At 43.3% G+C, this 20,487-nt stretch overlaps 2 protein-coding genes across 3 annotated transcripts in view; both read right to left on the minus strand.

Moving 5' to 3' along the window:
- The window catches only part of CEL (carboxyl ester lipase), a 22,144-nt gene extending 19,415 nt beyond the window's left edge, over window positions 1-2,729 (minus strand). The window contains exons 1-2 of one of the 2 annotated variants that reach the window (XM_058159342.1): window positions 1,108-1,882; window positions 748-946 (exon numbers count right to left, since the gene is read on the minus strand). In XM_058159342.1, the coding sequence (XP_058015325.1) occupies window positions 748-813 (66 nt within the window). In that variant the 5' untranslated portion in view covers window positions 814-946; window positions 1,108-1,882. Of the gene's footprint in view, window positions 1-747; window positions 947-1,107; window positions 1,883-2,591 lie in introns of those variants that run through there. The other variant, XM_058159344.1, reaches the window with a different exon arrangement.
- On the minus strand, window positions 2,030-19,845 carry GTF3C5 (general transcription factor IIIC subunit 5). The gene is made up of 11 exons (XM_058159345.1): window positions 19,621-19,845; window positions 16,970-17,186; window positions 15,172-15,370; window positions 11,064-11,259; window positions 9,520-9,624; window positions 7,826-7,940; window positions 7,099-7,179; window positions 5,642-5,739; window positions 4,252-4,334; window positions 3,458-3,600; window positions 2,030-3,078 (listed from the first exon to the last, which is right to left on the minus strand). Exons 1-11 carry the CDS (start codon window positions 19,810-19,812, stop codon window positions 2,921-2,923), a joined length of 1,587 nt encoding a protein of 528 aa, XP_058015328.1. The 5' UTR covers window positions 19,813-19,845; the 3' UTR covers window positions 2,030-2,920.
- Window positions 19,846-20,487: the final 642 nt, after the last annotated feature.

Below are 20,487 nucleotides of genomic sequence, written 5' to 3' on the forward strand. Positions count from 1 at the left end.
AGAAGAGAAGGAAAGAGAAGAGAAGAGAAGAGGAGAGGAAAGGAGAGGAGAAATTTAGAATAGAATAGAATAGAATAGAATAGAATAGAATAGAATAGAATAGAATAGAATAGAATAGAATAGAAGAAAAGAAAATAGAAAATAGAAAGTGGAATGGAAGAAGAAAAGAGAAGAGAAGAGGAGAGGAGGAAAGGAGAGGAGAAATTTAGAATAGAATAGAATAGAATAGAAAAGAATAGAATAGAATAGAATAGAATAGAATAGAAAAGAATAGAAAAGAAGAAAAGAAAATAGAAAATAGAAAGTGGAATGGAAGAAGAAAAGAGAAGAGAAGAGGAGAGGAGAGGAAAGGAGAGGAGAGGATAGAATAGAATAGAATAGAATAGAATAGAATAGAATAGAAAATAGAAAGTGGAATGGAAGAATAGAGTAGAGTAGAGTAGGGTAGAGTAAAATAGAATAGAATAAATAGAACAGAACAGAAATTAGGATAGGATAGGATAAGATAGGATAGGATAGGATAGGATATTATAGGATAGGATAAGATAGAAAATAGAAAGTGGAATGGAAGAATAGAATAGAATGGCATGGCATGGAATGGAATAAAGGGACCTTGAAGGTCTTCTAGTCCATCCCCCTCCTCAACCAGCATCTTCTTAAAAACTTCCAGTGTTGGTGAACTGTTGGTGAACTGAACTGCTGTAAGTCAAGAACTATCTCTACCCCCTTTAGTTAGCTCTAAGTTACCTTGGCGGCTCCCGCTGCCTCCAGGCAGACGAGGACGGCAAAACCCAGAACGGCCCAGCGATCCATGGTGAAGTCCGATGGGGCCGCTGCGTTCCAGACGGATGGCTTTATAGCTTAGGTTCAGCCCAATACCTATGGCAACTCAAGGGCACTGGTGTCGCAGCCCCCAGCTGGAAATCTGATGGACCGGTTTCCCTGCCTGCTGCCAAGTTTTGTAGCGAAATAAATAACCAAGATAAATCCAATAAGTGGGGAAAAAAAAAACCCCTTATCTTCCCCTTTGAGGTGTGTCTGTCCACCAGCTGGTGCTTTCACATGGTTCGGCCCCCAGCCCTGGCAGATAACGAATAAAACTCTCACCTGGAGACGGAGGATAAAATTAGAAGAACTACTAGGGGATCGTGCCACCTTTATAAGAAAAAAAAAATCAGCCTTCCAGAAGGACATAGAATTAGTTCGAAATTCTCTGCTTTGGCCATAACCCAAAGGTGCTTTTTCAAGGGGCAACAGGACTTTCTGGCTTTCCTCTGAAGATGTTTCGCTTCTCGTCCAAGAAGCTTCTTCATGTTGTGGTCCGCCAGTAGCCTGCGGAGCTGGCAACAGTCGGACAGCGATGAGGCTGAGGTGAGGCCAGGGCCATCGGGGAGGGAGGTGCGGACTCCAGAGCCTCCAGAGGCTGATAGTAGTGAGGCAGAGGAGCAGCAGGAGCCTGTTCCTAATGCACGCATGAGAAGAGCTGCCAGAAGGCAAGAGCAGCTCAAGCAGAGAGGACAACTCGGGAGTAAGGCCAAGAGATGATCAGCCCCTCCCATAAGGCTTAAAACAGACCAGCAACGGCATTTGAGCTTTGCCGGAAAACAACGTTGTAGCTTCTGCTTCGTCTTCTGCTTCATCTATGTCTTGCCTTTATTTTTGTGATTTCTGAACATTTGCCAAGGCCTTTGGCAGTTTGCCTAATTGGACCGAGGTTTGCGATAGGACTGAGGAATTTGTGTTGGGAGGAATTTGTTTTAATTTGAGTTGAACGATGCTGGGAATGAAGTAATTCTCAGCTGTTCGAATAAAGTTTGTTTTTTTCAAGGACTGAGTTTCCTACTACCTACTTGGGTCCTGGGTCACAACACTTCAGCTCTGACTGGATGGTGGGGAAACTGAAGAAGCGGGTTAGTTTGCTTTATTGTCATTGCACCTCGTACAATGAAATCAAATGCCATCTTCAGAGTACCTCTCTCTCTCTCGAGTTTCTTTCAAGCGTCCTACAAACAAATCTTACTTAAAACGATTTTGAAGGCACCGATCTCTTTATTTTCAGCTCCAGCTAAAAAAGAAATCGCTTTATCGCTCTACAAAAGAGCGAGCATTTCTTACACTGTCCATCTGATGCCCCACAAAACTCCAATTTTTTTTTCTCTCTCAAGGCATCACGAAAGAAATTCCAAATGCCTTTTTTTATTTGAGAAGAACAGGAACAACTGAAGTCCTAGTAGGAATGAAATTATAATTTTTGCCTGCCGGTATTGAAGGTTGAGATAGATAACCATCAGGCCTTGGTTGGAATTTCAACAGTGTGGTTAATCCAAAAGATGACCCCCAGGGAGACAAAGTTGTCGGATGTAGATGGGCTCGGCCCTCAATTGCAAAAAACAAAACAAAAAACCCCCGCTAAAATGCCAAAAAAATTCCCCAAAACTATGAGATAGAGTCTCGTATCTACATTTGAATCCAACGATGGAAGGACGGCTGTATCGAGGAAACAACAACAACAACAACAAAAAACCCCAACTATCGCTGCGCTCTTTAGGAAAGAAAGAAAAAAAATGCAACGCCAGCAAAGTGCAACTTACAAATGACACTTTTGCACAAATCCAATCGAGTCGAAGATACCATGCAGCCAACGGGTTGGGTTGGTTGTGGGTTCAAGTTGGCTGGGTTGTTGGGTTCATCGGGTTGGCGCATTGGTTGAGTTAGTGCGTTGGTTGAATTGGCGCATTGGTTGGGTTGGCGAGTTGGTTGAGTTGGCGCGTTGGTTGGGTTGATGAGTTGGTTAAGTTGATGGGTTCATCGATTCATTGCTTGGATTGATGGGTTTCTTCTGTCCTACCCCCTCCTCAAAAAAAAAAAGCAAAACAAATTCCTCCCCCCAAGAACCAGTCCAGCCCATCAGCCCCACACATTAGACATAGTCAAGAATTTCGGTCTCCATTTCATTTTCGCTCCCGTCCGAAGGCTTGAAAACCTCTTCCTCTTCCTCCTCCTCCTCTTCCTCTTCTCCAGATTCAAAAGTCAGCTGCTCTTTGCCCTCTGTGGTACTGGATGGGTTTCTGAACAGAGCTGAAGCAGATCAGAGAAGAGGAAAAATTACAAATGAGAAACAGAAGGCTCAGAAGACCCGGTTGGAATAATGGAGCATGAATTAATATGGGATCTGGCATTTTTGAGCATCTTGTGGCCAGCAAAGACAAGATTCCAGAATTATGGGGGAAAATACTAAGAAACGCAAAAGCGTTTTATTTTTCATATTTTTCATATTTATTAAATATAAATATACATATTTCAGTTTTTATTAAAAGAAGAAGAGAAAAGCTGCCACTATTACAGGTAGACCTCAAGTTATGACCATAATGGGGCCTGCCCACACAATTGGGACTCCTGATGGTTACAATACAGGTGAGCAACATACCTGGACTTGCCAGCCCCATTTCCCCCTCACCTGGCCTCTGGGATCGGATTATCTGCCTTATCATCAGTGACATGGTGTCCCTCAATTCATCGTTGGTCTTCGGAAGGCACCAGCCGTCCCGCTCCGTACAAGCCGCCTCCATGTTGTCATTTCGATGGATGATCTTCTGCAAGCTGAACAGAAGCCAAAATTCAACATGGTTCTTCTGGGCGCAGAGAATCGGGCAACCAAATTGGGAAGCCAGGGATAGTCCTGTTCTGACAACCAAGGTCAGGAGAAACGTGCCTCCTGGATGGACCAAGCCACGGCTGTCATTAGCGCCCTTTCTTGGAAAGCTATAGCTAACAAAGATGACGTAACTGTTGCTAGGGTACACCTGTGGCTTGAGAGGATTGGTTGGGTGCCCTCAAAACATCTGGGCAAAGCATCAATTGACTTTCTAGAGTCAGAATACACTTGTGACTTGAGATGCTTGGTTGGGTGCCCTCAAAACATCTGGGCAAAGCATCAATTGACTTTCTAGAGTCAGAATACACTTGTGACTTGAGATGCTTGGTTGGGTGCCCTCAAAACATCTGGGCAAAGCATCAATTGACTTTCTAGAGTCAGAATACACTTGTGACTTGAGATGCTTGGTTCGGTGCCCTCAAAACATCTGGGCAAAAGCATCAATTGACTTTCTAGAGTTGCAAAGCAAAGGACGTCCAAGCTTATACATAGATTGGGTTTCAGCCACAGAAGAGCTGCAGAAATGGAACAAGATTTTGACTAAAAGGCAAGATGGATTTTAACAGCTTAAAAACAGGTCGATGCAAATACTGTACCTTTCCACTTTCAAATCGCACAGCTGGTAGAACATCTGTCGATAAGGGGGCAGAGACCCTTCCTCAAAGGTATAAATGGAATCCTAGGAGGAGGAGGAGGAGGCAAAGAATCAGAGGTAGGGTTGGATCAAATCCTATCTGTGGAAGAGCTCCGCACCAGTGGCAGGATACCTTAGCAATAACAGTACCACTTAGACTTATATACCGCTTCACAGTGCTTTACAGCCTTCTCTAAGCAGTTTACAGAGTCAGCATCTTGCCCCCAACAATCTGGGTCCTCATTTTACCCACCTTGGAAGGACGGAAGGCTGAGTCAACCTTGAGCCAGTCAGGATCGAACTCCTGGCAGCGAGCAGAATTAGCCTGCAATACTGCATTCTAACCACTGCGCCACAATGGCTCTTTTCTTACCAAGAACCATCGACAGTCTTTAGAAGGACTTTGCGATTTTGGATGCCTTCTTGTAAATTCGCCCAGTTGAGGTACTTTGGTTTAAAAAAAAAAATTGTCCTCCAAAATTTGGGGCTCAATTGCGGTCATAAGTCAAGGACTACCTGTAGTTCCCTCTTCACCTTTATCTTGGAATCTTCGGTAAATCGAGATCTCCCCAAAAGAAACAACTCCAAATGTCAACCAGCAAATGCGCAGTCTTACATATTGGAAAAAAAGAACCCAAACACTAAGTACAAGCTTAATGGACATTACCTTACAGACGACCCCCATCCCGTTAAAGACCTTGGAGTTTTCATATCAAATGATCTGCGTGCCAAAGCCCACTGCAACTACATAGCAAAAAAGGCTGTAAGAGTTGTAAACCTAATTCTGCGTAGCTTCTTTTCCAAAAGCTCTACACTACTAACCAGAGCATACAAAACATTTGCTAGACCTATTCTTGAATACGGCTCACCTGTCTGGAACCCACACCACATCTCAGACCTTAATTCAATTGAACGAGTCCAGAAATATTTTACAAGAAGAGTTCTCCGCTCCTCTGTAAACAACAAAATACCTTATACCACCAGACTTGAAATCCTGGGATTAGAAAACTTAGAACTCCGCCGACTCCCACAAGACCTGTTTTTAACCCACAGAATCATCTATTGCAATGTCCTTCCTGTTAAAGACTACTTCAGCTTCAATCGCAATAATACAAGAGCAAACAATAGATTCAAACTTAATGTTAACCGCTTCAATCTTGATTGCAGAAAATATGTCTTCTGTAACAGAGTCGTTAACGCTTGGAATACACTACCTGACTCTGTGGTCTCTTCTCAAACTCCCAAAAGCTTCAACCAAACAAGGCGTCTGAAGATAACAAATTCCTGGTATGGCCAGGAGGAGGAGGAGGAGGAGGAGGAGGAGGAGGAGGAGGAGGAGGAGAAGGACTTACCTTAAGTTTGTATTTGCTCATACATGGTGATTTTGCACCTGATGCTCCAGATGTGCTAAGCCCCTGTTTCAAGTCTTGGATGCCGAGGCCATGATTTCCTGAAAAAGATACGAGGGGATGATCCCAAATTTTTTTTTAGAACATCGCGGAAGGTGGATGGGAAAACCTTTAAAACAGGTTGCCCAACAATGACTTAGTGATTCAATCAGACTTAATCCTCTGAGTTTTCAGCATAAAAAGCATGCAGGCTAAGGAATTTGGGGAGTTGAAAAGCCCAAAATATTGGGAAAGGAGAGCCATCTCCCAGAATCCCCAGCGGCCTTGTTGGCTAAGGAATTCTGGGAGCTGACGTCCACACAATCTGGAAGGGATTCCGACCGGAGAAGAATGGTCTATGACGGTCAGTAGAAGCTCTGTATGGGTTCAAGCGAGTCTTTCTCAGCGCTGGAGAGACAGATGGGTGCAAATCCTCTAACGGTAAAAGTGTGAAACGCTCACATTTGGGCAGGAGGGAAATTTTACGAGGAGACATTTCCTGATACAGCGAGAGCAATAAACCGGTGGAACGACCTGCCTCCAGAAGTTGCGGGTGCTCTGACGCTGGAGGTTTTGAAGAAGAGATTGGAGAACCATTTTTGTCTGAATTTGTACAGGGCAGCGATGGCGAACCTCTTAGGCACCAAGCGCTCAAACACTGTGCGTGCACATGCTCAAACTGACATGGGACGTGTGTGGATGCACAGCAGAGACCCGAATACCAGCTGGCCGGTGGGAGACGGGGGCATCCCAACACCGTCAGCGCGGCAAGTGGTAAGATCTTTTTCTTTCGGGAGCTTCCGTTTCGTCGTTTGCAGGGAAACAGAAGCTCGCGAAAGAAACGCCACGGAGATCTGACCTGGGGCGCCGGCGCGCGTACCAGCAGAGAGGGCTCTGGCATGCGTGCCGTGGGTTCGCCATTACGTGTCTAAGGTCTCCTGCTTGAGCAGGGGGTTGGACTAGAAGACCTCCAAGGCCCCCTTCCGACTCTCGTTATTCTGTCTCCTGTAAACAAAGCGCGGGCCCAACAGACATTCTAACTTAAGGACAGCACGTTTCTTCGCGACTTGTCTCAAAGCAGAAACGAAAGCGGTTTCATTCCTTGTTTCTTTTTTTTTTTTTAATTCACATTTATATCCCGCCCTTCTCCGAAGACTCAGGGCGGCTTACACTATGTTAGCAATAGTCTTCATCCTATTTGTATATTTATATACAAAGTCAACTTATTGCCCCCCCCAACAATCTGGCTCCTCATTTTACCTACCTTATAAAGGATGGAAGGCTGAGTCAACCTTGGGCCTGGTGGGACTAGAACCTGCAGCAGTTGCAGGCAGCTGTGTTAATAACAGACTGCATTCGTCTGCTGAGCCACAAGAGGCCCTTAAGGGCGCGCCAAGCGTGTCCCAATTGAAACGACCTACCTGGTTTTTTTAAAGTAATAGGCAGGCTGTAGTTGTAGGTGCTGCGTTTGGCTTTCACGGGCATTTCGTTTGGGGTGTACCCTAAAGAGATGGAAATATGATCCATGAAGAAACAGCGTATTGTATACAAGCCATGGGGAGGACAGCAACAAGTGTAGTACAGTTCTCGGGGAAGCCGAATTGGCGAGACGCAAAAAAAGCCGCACCCCACCGTCCTCCCTCTCCCTTTCCCCCTCCCCTCCTTTCCCCCACCCACCCAGGACTTCCCAGAGCAGAACACAGGTTATTGCATCGATCAATCATAAACTAAATTACACCAATAAACCCTAATCCATAATCTTTCCTCTCCCTTTGAAACCTTAACTCCCCTTTCCCTTATAAACAAGTACATTAATACAATACAATTCTTACCATCACTCTTAAACTATTTAACACTTCAATCTTAAAATTTGATTTAAATGTAATCAGTCCAATTTTCCATTCTGGTGTATATCCTTCTTGTAGATTCTTTGAGTGCATTAAAGTTTCTGTTTTCTTTCTTAAGTCCATTAAAATTAGTCCAATCAGCAGTGCTGCATCTTCCAATATATCAGTAACGAAAGTCCAACTACCAATATTAAATTTAAAGTCAATTTAGTCCTTGTTATTCTTCAAAAATAATGTCTTATGTAATCTACCACGCTTATTAATAAATATCATTTTTTAATCTGCTGTTTTAGGTTTTTACCGTATTTCATGCCGCAGCGGATCCTGAAATCCAGAACCTGGTAGATCTTTGCTTCGGGGTGTCTCCTAGGATCGTAACCGAAACGAACCCACAGGCTTCTCCAAGGTCCCGTAAGCTAAAAGGACCGTGAGAAAAATGAAAGGATCGCTAACCGAGTGCTAAAAAGATAACATCTTGGGGGGAGAATGGCTGAGATGATAGTACAGGCCTTCTCTCCTGCTTTTCAGTTGACTGCGTGGTTTTTGCAGTTTCGTTGCAATTCATCATTTCGGAATCATAAAATACACTGAACACTTCTTAGATAGATAGAGAGAGAGAGAGAGAGAGAGAGAGAGAGAGGGATAAATAGAGAAAGAAAGAAAGAAAGAAAGAAAGAAAGAAAGAAAGAAAGAAAGAAAGAAAGAAAGATAGATACACAGTACATTTAAAAAAAATTATTTAGTATTACGATTTGTATGCTGCCTTCGTAACTTTATAAGTAACTGCAGGTCACGAATACTTCTTCCTCCTCCTCTTTTCCCCACAAAAACAACCCAGTGAGGTGGGTTGGGCTGAAAGAGAGTGAGTGGCCCAAAGTCACCCAGCCGGCTTTCATGCCTAAAGCGGGACTAGAACTCACCGTCTCCTGGTGATTGGCCCAAAGTCACCCAGCCGGCTTTCATGCCTAAAGCGGGACTAGAACTCACCGTCTCCTGGTGATTGGCCCAAAGTCACCCAGCCGGCATTCATGCCTAAAGCGGGACTAGAACTCACCGTCTCCTGGTGAGTGGCCCAAAGTCACCCAGCCGGCTTTCATGCCTAAAGCGGGACTAGAACTCACCGTCTCCTGGTGATTGGCCCAAAGTCACCCAGCCGGCTTTCATGCCTAAAGCGGGACTAGAACTCACCATCTCCTGGTGATTGGCCCAAAGTCACCCAGTTGGCTTTCATGCCTAAAGCGGGACTAGAACTCACCGTCTCCTGGTGATTGGCCCAAAGTCACCCAGCCGGCTTTCATGCCTAAAGCGGGACTAGAACTCACCGTCTCCTGGTGATTGGCCCAAAGTCACCCAGCCGGCTTTCATGCCTAAAGCGGGATTAGAACTCACCGTCTCCTGGTGATTGGCCCAAAGTCACTCAGTTGGCTTTCATGCCTAAAGCGGGACTAGAACTCACCGTCTCCTGGTGATTGGCCCAAAGTCACCCAGTTGGCTTTCATGCCTAAAGCGGGACTAGAACTCACTGTCTCCTGGTGATTGGCCCAAAGTCACCCAGCCGGCTTTCATGCCTAAAGCGGGACTAGAACTCACTGTCTCCTGGTGATTGGCTCAAAGTCACCCAGCCGGCTTTCATGCCTAAAGCGGGACTAGAACTCACCATCTCCTGGTGAGTGGCTCCAAATTACCCAACTACTTTCATGTCTAAAGCGGGACTAGAACTCACTGTCTCCTGGTGAGTGGCCCAAAGTCACCCAGCCAGCTTTCATGCCTAAAGCGGGACTAGAACTCACCGTCTCCTGGTGAGTGGCTCCAAATTACCCAACTACTTTCATGTCTAAGGCAAGATTAAAAGGTCAGCACTTTAACCGCTAGATCAAACTGGCTCTCAAATAGAGGCATAAAAACCCAATGCATGTTTATCTACATTATATTCTTTGGGGTTTTTGTTTATTTTTTGTAAGAAGGTACCGTAATGTTGATAAAACAGGGACTCACCATGTAATAAGCCAAATAGGGTAGTAACAATTTCAGTTTGTCAGGGTGAACGCAGATGTTGGCTTTCACAGCATTGCGGGACCACACGGGACGAAGTTCGAAAAGCTGAAAAAGAATTTGTGCAGACACAAAACAGCAAAAAGGTGAAAATCCCGCTGGGTTACCTTTTATTTCATTTTTTTCACTAAGCGCAAATCGATTTCAAAGAAACAGCTTCACCAATCAGTTCGATGCTTTCCAGTGTCACCCAAAGAAACTCCGTTAGCATTGGGTGGATTAAAAAAAGACAAACAAATTCCATTCCGTTCATCACTATTTATCATTACATCTGTTTGCCGACCCATCCCGCTCGTTTGACTTAAAATTGCCAAATTTAGCTCTAATTTTATGAATCCCCAGCAGAATAGACAATGCTTTTAATTATCCTTTAAAATATGCTTATCAAATTGCGGTGCTGGTTCATGACAGCAATGAAAGTTGATTTATGGATTAACACTGCTGGTTGGATTTATTTTTATTGTGCTTTCATTAGGGTATCTGGAAGCTACTTAAGAGTTTTTAAAATTGGGTGCTAAGTCAGTACTGCAGAAGGAAGGAAGGAAGGAAGGAAGGAAGGAAGGAAGGAAGGAAGGAAGGAAGGAAGGAAGGAAAGAAAGAAAGAAAGAAAGAAAGAAAGAAAGAAAGAAAGAAAGAAAGAAAGAAAGAAAGAAAGAAAGAAAATATATAAAAGAGATTTCCATTTCAGACTACGTTTTAGGAGCTGTCTTTCCAATCCTTTCACTAAAAGACAGTGAATGCACATATCAAATCCATCAAACCGATCTCCCACTGCATCTGCCAATAAGCTACCCCCAATGCAGGGGTGAAATCTACTTACCTCCCTACCGGTTTAGAGGTGCACACGCCACATGCTTGCGCATCAGATACATGCGCCGACCCTCTGCGCGTGCACAAACCCTTCTGTGCATGTGCAGAGGGCAAAAAACAGCTTACTTCCGGGTTAAAACCAGGAAGTAACGACGACCGGGCGGTACCTCGAGCTGCCATCCCAACCGGTTCGACTGAACTGGTCCGAACCGGGAGCATTTCACCCCTGCCCCAATGTGATCTCCAACACGTTAACTCTCAATACAGTTTGGGTCCTGCTTTAAGTGGGCCAAAGCAAGCTTTCTAAACTTAAGTTGCACATAGGACCCTGTGCGAAAGGAAAAAGAGCGTCTGCAGCTTCTCTTTCCAAAAAGGGGAAAGCAAAATTAAATGTTTTCCTGTTAAATGTTGGGAATTTGTACACGGACCCTGGTGTTTTTGTGTTTTTGGTGTTGTTGTTTTTTTGCAATGTAATTTATCTGACGTGTCCCAAAGAGGCAAGGAGACCTCTCCGAATGCCAAGGTCCACCCTCAGAACTAGAAACTTGCATTTTAAAAAAAACGACACAAGACCCGAGTCCTCAACATGTTGCATTTTCAATCCGAAAAATGCCTCGGGATAATTTATTTATTTTTTATTTTTTAAAAAGGGAGGTTTCAAGCTTAGGCAAACCTACTTTCTTCAGCTCTTCTTCTGCTTGGTGATCCACCACGTTGCTGCAGACTTTCTTCCACGTCTGCACGGCCGCCTCCAACGGCTTCGAGGGCACCTCTTCATCCTCAAAGTTGACGAAGATAGCGTTGTGAGGACGTCGCGCCCTGCTGAGGCCGATCAGATTCTCGCTGGATAGGGGAGGGTTGCGATAGCCTTCCCTGGGGAACAATGCAACGCCAACAAAGGAAACTCAACTCTAGCTGAACGTCAAGCTTCGATTTGTCATGTGCAGGCAGTCATTGACTTACAACAGTTAATAATAATAATAATAATAATAGAGTTGGAAGGGACCTTGGAGGTCTTCTAGTCCAACCCCCTGCCCTGGCAGGAAACCCTACACCATTTCAGACAAATGGCTATCCAACGTTTTCTTAAAAAACTTCCAGTGTTGGAGCATTCACAACTTCTGCAGGCAAGTCGTTCCACTTATTAATTGTTCTAACTGTCAGGAAATTTCTCCTTAGTTCTAAGTTGCTTCTCTCCTTGATGAGTTTCCACCCATTGCTTCTTGTTCTACCCTCAGGTGCTTTGGAGAATAGTTTGACTCCCTCTTCTTTGTGGCAACCCCTGAGATATTGGAAGGCTACTATCATGTCTCCCCTAGTCCTTCTTTTCATTAAACTAGACATACCCAGTTCCTGTAACCGTTCTTCGTATGTTTTAGCCTCCAGTCCCCTAATCATCTTTGTTGCTCTTCTCTGCACTCTTTCTAGAGTCTCATTTAGTTCATTTAGAGACCGTTCGACGTTACAATGCCGCTGAAAAAAAGGGACTTATGAACGTTTAGCAAAAGGAGTGGTACGGTAGCCTATAGGTAGAGCTCTCGCCTCGCAATCAGGAGGCTGTGAGTTCTATCCTAGCTAGAGGCAGATATTTCTCTCTCTGAACACAATGAGATTATATCTGCTGACCAAAACTCCACATTGGCGACAGGAAGGGCATCCGGCCAGTAAACGCTCAGTTCCATTCAGTTACCCAGAACTCCACCCGGCAAGAGATTATGGGGGTCTTTAAAAGGTGATGATGATGATCAACGTTTCTCACATATATGACCCTTGCAGTGTCCCATGATCATGTGTTTATCTTCCGGCAAGCAAAATTCACGGGAAGTCGGTGTTGCTAACTTAACAAATGCAGCAATCCACTTAACAGCTGTGACAAGGAAGGTCGTAAGATGGGGCAAAAGACTCACCTAACACAGGTTTCACTTAGCAACAGAAATGTTGGTAAAATTGTGGACTAACCTGTATTCTAGCCTGACCCTCTTTTGCTTTTTAAGTTTTTAATTTCAATCCTTTTGTTTTCACAAGAGACCACAGAACGGGTTTTCTAAAGATTGCACAGTAGCTGCTGGTTCTTTTTCATCACATTAAGTTTCTCTACAGTTGATTCTGTAGAACTGAAGACATGGTCTCTAAATATAAATATTAATATTAATATAAATAAAAGAAGATGATTAGGGGACTGGAGGCTAAAACATATGAAGAACGGTTGCAGGAACTCAGTATGCCTAGTTTAATGAAAAGAAGGACTAGGGGAGAGATGATAGCAGTCTTCCAATATCTCAGGGGTTGCCACAAAGAAGAGGGAGTCAAACTATTCTCCAAAGCATCTGAGGGTAGAACAAGAAGCAATGGGTGGAAATTAATCAAGGAGAGAAGCAACCTAGAACTAAGGAGAAATTTCCTGACAGTTAGAACAATTAATCAGTGGAACGACTTGCCTGCAGAAGTTTTAAATGCTCCAACACTGGAAATTTTTAAGAAAATGTTGGATAACCATCTGACTGAGATGGTGTAGGGTTTCCTGCCTAGGCAGGGGGTTGGACTAGAAGGCCTCCAAGGTCCCTTCCAACTCTGTTGTTGTTGTTGTTGTTGTTGTTGTTGTTGTTGTTGTTGTTATTATTATTATTATTATTATTATTATTATTATTATTATTATACACACACACACATACACTTTTTGTATTCTACTGCACTGAAAAAAGTCAGAGAAGTCACCAGTTTTGGTCAATTTCTCTTCTTCCTTCTCTGACCTTGCTTTGACCTTTGGTTTCTTTTTGTACTTGGATTATAAAGGTCAATGAAACGTTTTAAAAAAAAGGAAGAACTGTAATCCTCACAGCAAGAGATGAATAATTAGATTACCTAATTCAGCCTCTAAGATGAAACAAACCATTCTGAATGGAAAACTACATCATCATTATTTTATAAGCCTTTGCAGGAGTGGGGAAAAATCACAGATGTTAGCATGGGAAACCACCCAGATGTTACACTGGAGAATGGAAAAAGGAACTGAGGCCAGGGGCATTTGCGGTCAATACAATACAAACCCCCATCGTGGGTAGATAAAAGCAGCGTTACTGATACGAACGAGATTTTGCGACTGGTTGCATTTGATCCTCTCTCTTTACTTTCTTCTGCCATGCTATACGCAATGGCAAATGGAATTCAGCTCTGGCATTATTATATATTGGAAAACTCTTCCAAAGATTACGCCCAAGTTTGGATTGCGTAGAAGTCATTTAAAGAGCTGTCCGGTTACAACAAAGGAAAGCAAGCCAGGGGGGCTTAGAGTAGCTTGGAACAGATGTACATCTGCCTGTTGCAACAATCAAAACCAGTACCTGTTACTGAACTGGAACCAAGAGATTTCGGAAAATGTGAAAGCAACTTAAGAGCCTGTGACCCCCCCCGGATCAACTGAATGTGTAAAACCCATAGTATGATGGACTGTAATAAAGAAGTAGATTTCCCGGAGAGAGAGATTACATTCCAGAGAAGTAAGAGGTAGATCAGCCCGGATATCCCGTGTGAGAGTAAAAGAGGGTGACGACAGCCCCTCTTTAACACAGGTAGTCCCCAACCATAGAGCCCAAAATTTCTGTTTGCTAAGCGAGACAGCTGTTAAGTGAATTTTTACCCCATTTTATCATCTTTCTTGCTATAGCTGGGCCTCTGTGGCTCAGACTGCTAAAGCAGTCTGTTATTAACAGCAGCTGCTTGCAATTACTGCAAGTTCAAGTCTCACCAGGCCCAAGGTTGACTCAGCCTTCCATCCTTTATAAGGTAGGTAAAATGAGGACCCAGATTGTTGGGGGCAATAAAAGTTGACTTTGTATATAAATATACAAATAGAATGAAGACTATTGCTAACATAGTGTAAGCGCCCTGAGTCTTCGGAGAAGGGCGGGATATAAATGTAAATAAATAAAAAAAAAGGAAACCACTGCAGTTGTTAATAGAATAGAATAGAATAGAACAGAACAGAACAGAACAGAACAGAACAGAATAGAATAGAATTCTTTATTGGCCAAGTGTAATTGGACACACAAGGAATTTGTCTTTGGTGCAGATGCTCTCAGTGTTAATAAAAGAAAAGATACCTTCATCAAGGTACAACACTTGCAACACTTAATGATAGTCATAGGGTACAAATTTAACACTTAATGATAAGTCATAGGCTACAATTAAGCAATCAGGAAACAATCAATTACAGTATAAATCGTAAGGATATAAGCCACAAAGTTACAGTCATACAGTCATAAGTGGGAGGAGATGGGTGATGGGAACGATGAGAAGATTAATAGTAGTGCAGATTTAGTAAATAGTTTGACAGTGTTGAGGGAATTATTTGTTTAGCAGAGTGATGGCCTTCGGGAAAAACCTGTCCTTGTGTCTAGTTGTTCTGGTGTGCAGTGCTCTATAGCGTCGTTTTGAGGGTAGGAGTTGAAACAGTTTATGTCCAGGATGCGAGGGGTCTGTAAATATTTTCACAGCCCTTAAGTTAGTAAGATGGCTGTTAATTGAATCTGGCTTCCCCATTGACTTTGCTTGTCAAAAAGTCACAAAAGGGGATTATCGCTACGATTGAAAAATGTCTCATTATTTGCCAGAATGATAACACACTCTACTGTCTCTTATCACTTCTTTACAGCCATCATAATCCACTTTACTAAAAGCTAAAAGGATCCTTACTAGGAGTAGAGACATCAGCCCACATCGCCAGAGTTTCCAATAAAGCGATTCCAGTAAATATCTACTCCGTTATATCGTAAGAGAGGCACTCACCTGTGATGTATATCGGGCCGATAATAATAATCGATAGGAGTGTCCAGGCGTGAGAAAATGGGTGGAGGAATATATAGCGGCAGCTCCTTCATAAAAAAATCTTCTTTTTCGGGCTTGAGCATCAAGACTTTGTTATACATTGATGTTTGTTTAGCGTCTGGCTCTGAATGCATTACCAAGTATTGGAAATCAGACATACCTAGAGTGAAATTAAAGCGCGCACAGTTAAGTTCATTCAGCAGCGACTGACTTTTTCCCCTCACTCCACAAAACAGATAACAAAATAAGATAAATATAAACAGTAACCTATTTTGACATTCTTAGAATCAGATACGTAACTAATAATTAAAGGTAAAGGTTCCCCTCGCACATCTGTGCTAGTCGTTCCCCACTCTAGGGGGCGCTGCTCATCTCTGTTTCAAAGCCGAAGAGCCAGCGCTGTCCGAAGACGTCTCCGTGGTAATGTGGCCGGCATGACTCAATGCCAAAGGCGCACGGAATGCTGTTCCCTTCCCACCAAAGGTGGTCCCTATTTTTCTATTTGCATTTCCTTTAACGTGCTTTCGAACTGCTAGGTTGGCAGAAGCTGGGAGGAGTAACGGGAGCTCACCCCGTTAAGTGGCGCTAGGGATTCGAACTGCTGAACTGCCGACCTTTCGATCGACAAGCTCAGCATCTTAGCCACTGAGCCACCGCATCCCTTATTAATTAATAATTACGTATGGATAAATTGCTCATCACATATTAGGACTGTGCTTAGAAACATGCTAAGGAAATAGGCAAATCGGAAAGTTGTCAAATTAGCGAGCCAGAGTGGACAAGAACAAAAATAACAGATTTTGTACATAAGTAAGTCACTCACGATGCATTATTTTTGCTCACTGTCTTAGTTTAAGGGTGAAGTAAACTAGAATAAACTGAAAAGAATAAGACTAAAAAGTTGCAAGGGAACCCAATTATTCAATCTGGACACAACTGTGTAATTTTCCTCTTTGAATCCACGCTGCTGCGTGATACTATTCTTTGATTCATAAACTATCATGGCTGCGGGTTGTAAAGAGATCAAGCAAAGCGAAGAGCCAGTGCTGTCCGAAGACGTCTCCGTGGTAATGTGGCCGGCATGACTCAATGCCAAAGGCGCACGGAATGCTGTTCCCTTCCCACCAAAGGTGGTCCCTATTTTTCTATTTGCATTTCCTTTAATGTGCTTTCGAACTGCTAGGTTGGCAGAAGCTGGGAGGAGTAACGGGAGCTCACCCCGTTAAGTGGCGCTAGGGATTCGAACTGCTGAACTGCCGACCTTTCGATCGACAAGCTCAGCGTCTTAGCCACTGAGCCACCGCATCCCTTATTAATTAATAATTACGTATGGCTAAATTGCTCATCACATATTAGGACTGTGCTTAGAAACATGCTAAGGAAATAGGCAAATCGGAAAGTTGTCAAATTAGCGAGCCAGAGTGGACAAGAACAAAAATAACAGATTTTATACATAAATAAGTCATTCACGATGCATTATTTTTGCTCACTGCCTTAGTTTAAGGGTGAAGTAAACTAGAATAAACTGAAAAGAATAAGACTAAAAAGTTGCAAGGGAACCCAATTATTCAATCTGGACACAACTGTGTAATTTTCCTCTTTGAATCCACGCTGCTGCGTGATACTATTCTTTGATTCATAAACTATCGTGGCTGCGGGTTGTAAAGAGATCAAGCAAAGCGAAGAAAGAAAATAAATACAAAATATACATTGTGCAACAAGCAGGTGTAAGGACTCCAACCGTTTTAGAATAAATTACCTTGAAATTTATAAACGGTGGAAATGACACCAAGTATCTCCACTTCAAACTTTATTTCTTCTTCCAGACTTCCGTCCTCTGTCCGTTTCCTCCTTGTTTTCTTTTTCACTTTGAACAGCACTGAAGAGGTAGGGAAGCGATTGGCACACACCGGGTGGCAGTAGGGGTCTTTGGGACGGAAATACAGTTCAAGTCTTTTGCTGGGATCGGCATAAATCTAATAAGGATGCAACAGCCAATAGGTGAAGTTCCACTCCCAGTGACTACAGGAATAGATACCGAGTTATTTTATCTGAAATTAGAACTTTACTCCCGAACTCCAAATTTTAGTCCTTGGAATCCTAATGCCACCCAAACAAGAATGACGTTTTAGAATCCTTAAATGAGTTTTTTGCTGCTATTTTTTTTTAATGGATTGATGAATAAAACAGCCAAAAGAGATGGGGGAAAATATGATGGTATAATCACTATAGTTGATAGAAAGAAGGGTGGATGGCCTGTTTACTTTTTTTTCATTTATTTTTTCTTGTGTGTATGTGTGTGTACACATACATACAATATATATGTATTGTATAATATATAATGCGTACAATACATAAACCAAACTGCACACCTAAAACAACTAGACACAAGAACAGTTTTTTTCCGAATGCCATCACTCTGCTAAACAAACAATTCTTTCAAACTATTCACTAAGACTGCATTACTATTGCTATTAGTCTTCTCATCGTTCCTATCACCCATCTCCCCCCGCTTATGACTGCATGACTGTAGCTTTGTTGCTTGTATCCTTACGATTTATACTGATATTGTTTCCTAGTGTGATTCAGTTGCTTATTTGGACCCCATGACTATCACTAAGTGTTGTACCTTATGATTCTTGATGAACGTATCTTTTCTTTTATGTACACTGAGAGCATATGCACCAAAGACAAATTCCTTGTGTATCCAATCACACTTGGCCAACAAAGAATAACTTCAACTTCAACTTCTCTTCTCTTCTCTTCTCTTCTCTTCTATTCCTTTTTCTATTTCTATTCTAAACATAGGCAATATATGTATGTTTGTGTGTGCGTGTATGCCACAACTGAATTTTTTTTAAAGAAAAGACTGGTATAATTATAATTTCTCTGAGCATGTACAAAGTGCCTCTCCTGGCTCCTGCAGGTAGCGAGGCTAATGACAGAATTTTATCTTACTCTTTTTAAGGGTTGATTTACCAATGAAGAACAACAAAATAACCAACCTTCAAAAGTAAGTGGTTTTTTTTTTAATTCCTAAGAGTTCTTGGGTAGTTCTGTTTATTCCAATGGATTGCAAGTCAATATGAGACCATAGGGTGTGTTTTTTTATTATTATTATTTTGTTTCAAGAAGAAGCCAGATGGCCATCTGTCAAACAATGCTTTAGGGCAGGGGTCTCCAATCCTGGTCCTTTTAAGACTTATGGACTTCAACTCCCAGAGTCCTTCAGCCAGCAAAGCTGGCTGAGGAACTCTGGGACTTGAAGTCTACAAGTCTTAAAGGGACCAAGGTTGGAGATCTCTGCTTTGGGGCAGGGGTCACCAACCACAGTGGTCCGTGAGAAAATGTTGGTGACCCGTAGAAAAATGATTTGCATTTTTTATATTTCACTAAATACTATTTATTTATTTTTTAAAAAAAATCATATTAGTGGTCCTCAGGATTTAAAATTAGGAATGTAGTGGTCCCCGAGGTCCGAAAGGTTGGTGACCCCTGCTTTAGGGCAGGGGTCTCCAACCTTGGTCCCCTTAAGACTTGTGGACTTCAACTCCCAGAGCTGGCTGAAGAACTCTTTATTTTTATTTATTTATTTATTTATTTGTCACAACAGTATATATAAGCCTAAGCATGAAATAACTATACAATATATAAGCAGATATATAAGCATAAGTATGAAATAACTATGTGAATTGGATACAATCAAAGGGAACATTAGGACAGGAACGGTAGGCACGCTGGTGCTCTTATGCAAACCCCTTACTGACCTCTTAGGAATGGGATGAGGTCAATAATAGACAGTTTTTGGTTGAAGCTTTGGGGATTTTGAGAAGAGACCACAGTCAGGTAGTGCATTCCAGGTGTTAACAACTGTTATTGAAGTCATATTTTCTCCCATAATTGCTCCCAGAAGCACGAAGCTGAAGCCTGAAGATGACGAATGAGACTTTGTCGAAACGTCGCCAAGACACTTCCAATTTTACGCGGGAGAAAACCCGAATAACCAAAGACCTACATACAAACACCCGCCAAAACCTCAGAAAACATATACACACATACATACATACATATATATATATATATGTTTTCTGACCAAAGGTCTTTCAACCAAAGACCTACCTACATACATACATACATATATATATAACATATATGCTTATATGTTATATAGTTATTTTCATGCTTATGCTTATATATACTGTAATGACAAAATAAATAAATAAATAAAATAAAATAAAGTCCACAAGTCTTAAAGGGACCAAGGTTGGAGACAACGCCCCACCCCCGCTTTAGGGTCTCCTGCTTCGGTGACGGGGTCGGACTAGATGACCTCCAAGCTCCCTCTCCCCCAACCCATCTGCTAGAAGCCTCCATCAGAAGGGCGGGGCGAGGCTTTTGGGGGACCCTTACCCGGGAGACCCCCTCTTCTCCCCCCAGAGTCATCAAGGTCTTGCCCACGTCCTGCACCACGCCGGGGAACTCCACGCACACCAGCCGCTTCTCTCGCTGCAGCTCCGAAAGCACCGGACCGCCGCTGCTGCCGCTGCCGCCCGCCCCGGGGCTCCGGTCCCGCTCGCCGCTCTCTACGGCGGAGGCCGCCATGGCTGCTGGTTCGGTTGCCGACGCGAAGGAGAGCAGGCCGGTCCGTCCCTCCAAAGAGTCCCCCTCCCCCCGCGGGGGGTCTGGCAGCCACGCGGCGCGAGCAACTAAGGTTCCGAGGAAGGAGAGTTCCTACCTTGGTCGGAGCAGGAGGCGGGTGGCTTCCCTGCCTCTTTCTTTCCTCTTTCTTTCTCCGACTCTCGTAATCCCGTATTTCTTACTGTCTTTCGTGCCTGTCGCCCTTTCTTTCTTTCTTTCTTTCTTTCTTTCTTTCTTTCTTTCTTTCTTTCTTTCTTTCTTTCTTTCCCTTCCTTCCTTCCTTCCTTCCTTCCTTCCTTCCTTCCTTTCTTCCCTCCTTCCTTCCCTCTCCTTCCTTCCTTCCTTCTCTCTTCCTCCTCCTCCCTCCTTCCTTCCTTCCTTCCTTCTCCTTCCTTCCCTCCTTCCTTCCCTGTCCTTCCTTCCTTCCTTCCTTCCTTCCTTCCTTCTCTCTTCCTTCCTCCTCCTCCCTTCCTTCCTTCCTTCCCTGTCCTTCCTTCCTTCCTTCCTTCCTTCCTTCCTTCCTTCCTTCCTTCCTTCTCTCTCTTCCTCCTCCTCCCTCCCACCCTCCTTCCTTCCCTGTCCTTCCTTCCTTCCTTCCTTCCTTCTCTCTTCCTTCCTTCCTCCCTCCCTCCTCCCTTC

The sequence above is a fragment of the Ahaetulla prasina genome, chromosome 16, assembly GCF_028640845.1.
Source record: "Ahaetulla prasina isolate Xishuangbanna chromosome 16, ASM2864084v1, whole genome shotgun sequence".
Lineage (NCBI taxonomy): Eukaryota > Metazoa > Chordata > Lepidosauria > Squamata > Colubridae > Ahaetulla > Ahaetulla prasina.

Bases quoted from the DNA above. Each gene is read 5' to 3' on its own strand.
- GTF3C5 (XM_058159345.1), bottom strand. From the start codon at position 19,812: ATGGCGGCCTCCGCCGTAGAGAGCGGCGAGCGGGACCGGAGCCCCGGG. The intron at 7,941-9,519 runs GTGAGTCCCTGT...CGGTCCTTTTAG, and splicing joins CCTATTTGGCTTATTACATG to CTTACGGGACCTTGGAGAAG. The intron at 4,335-5,641 runs GTAAGTCCTTCT...TCCTCCTCCTAG, and splicing joins TGAGCAAATACAAACTTAAG to GATTCCATTTATACCTTTGA.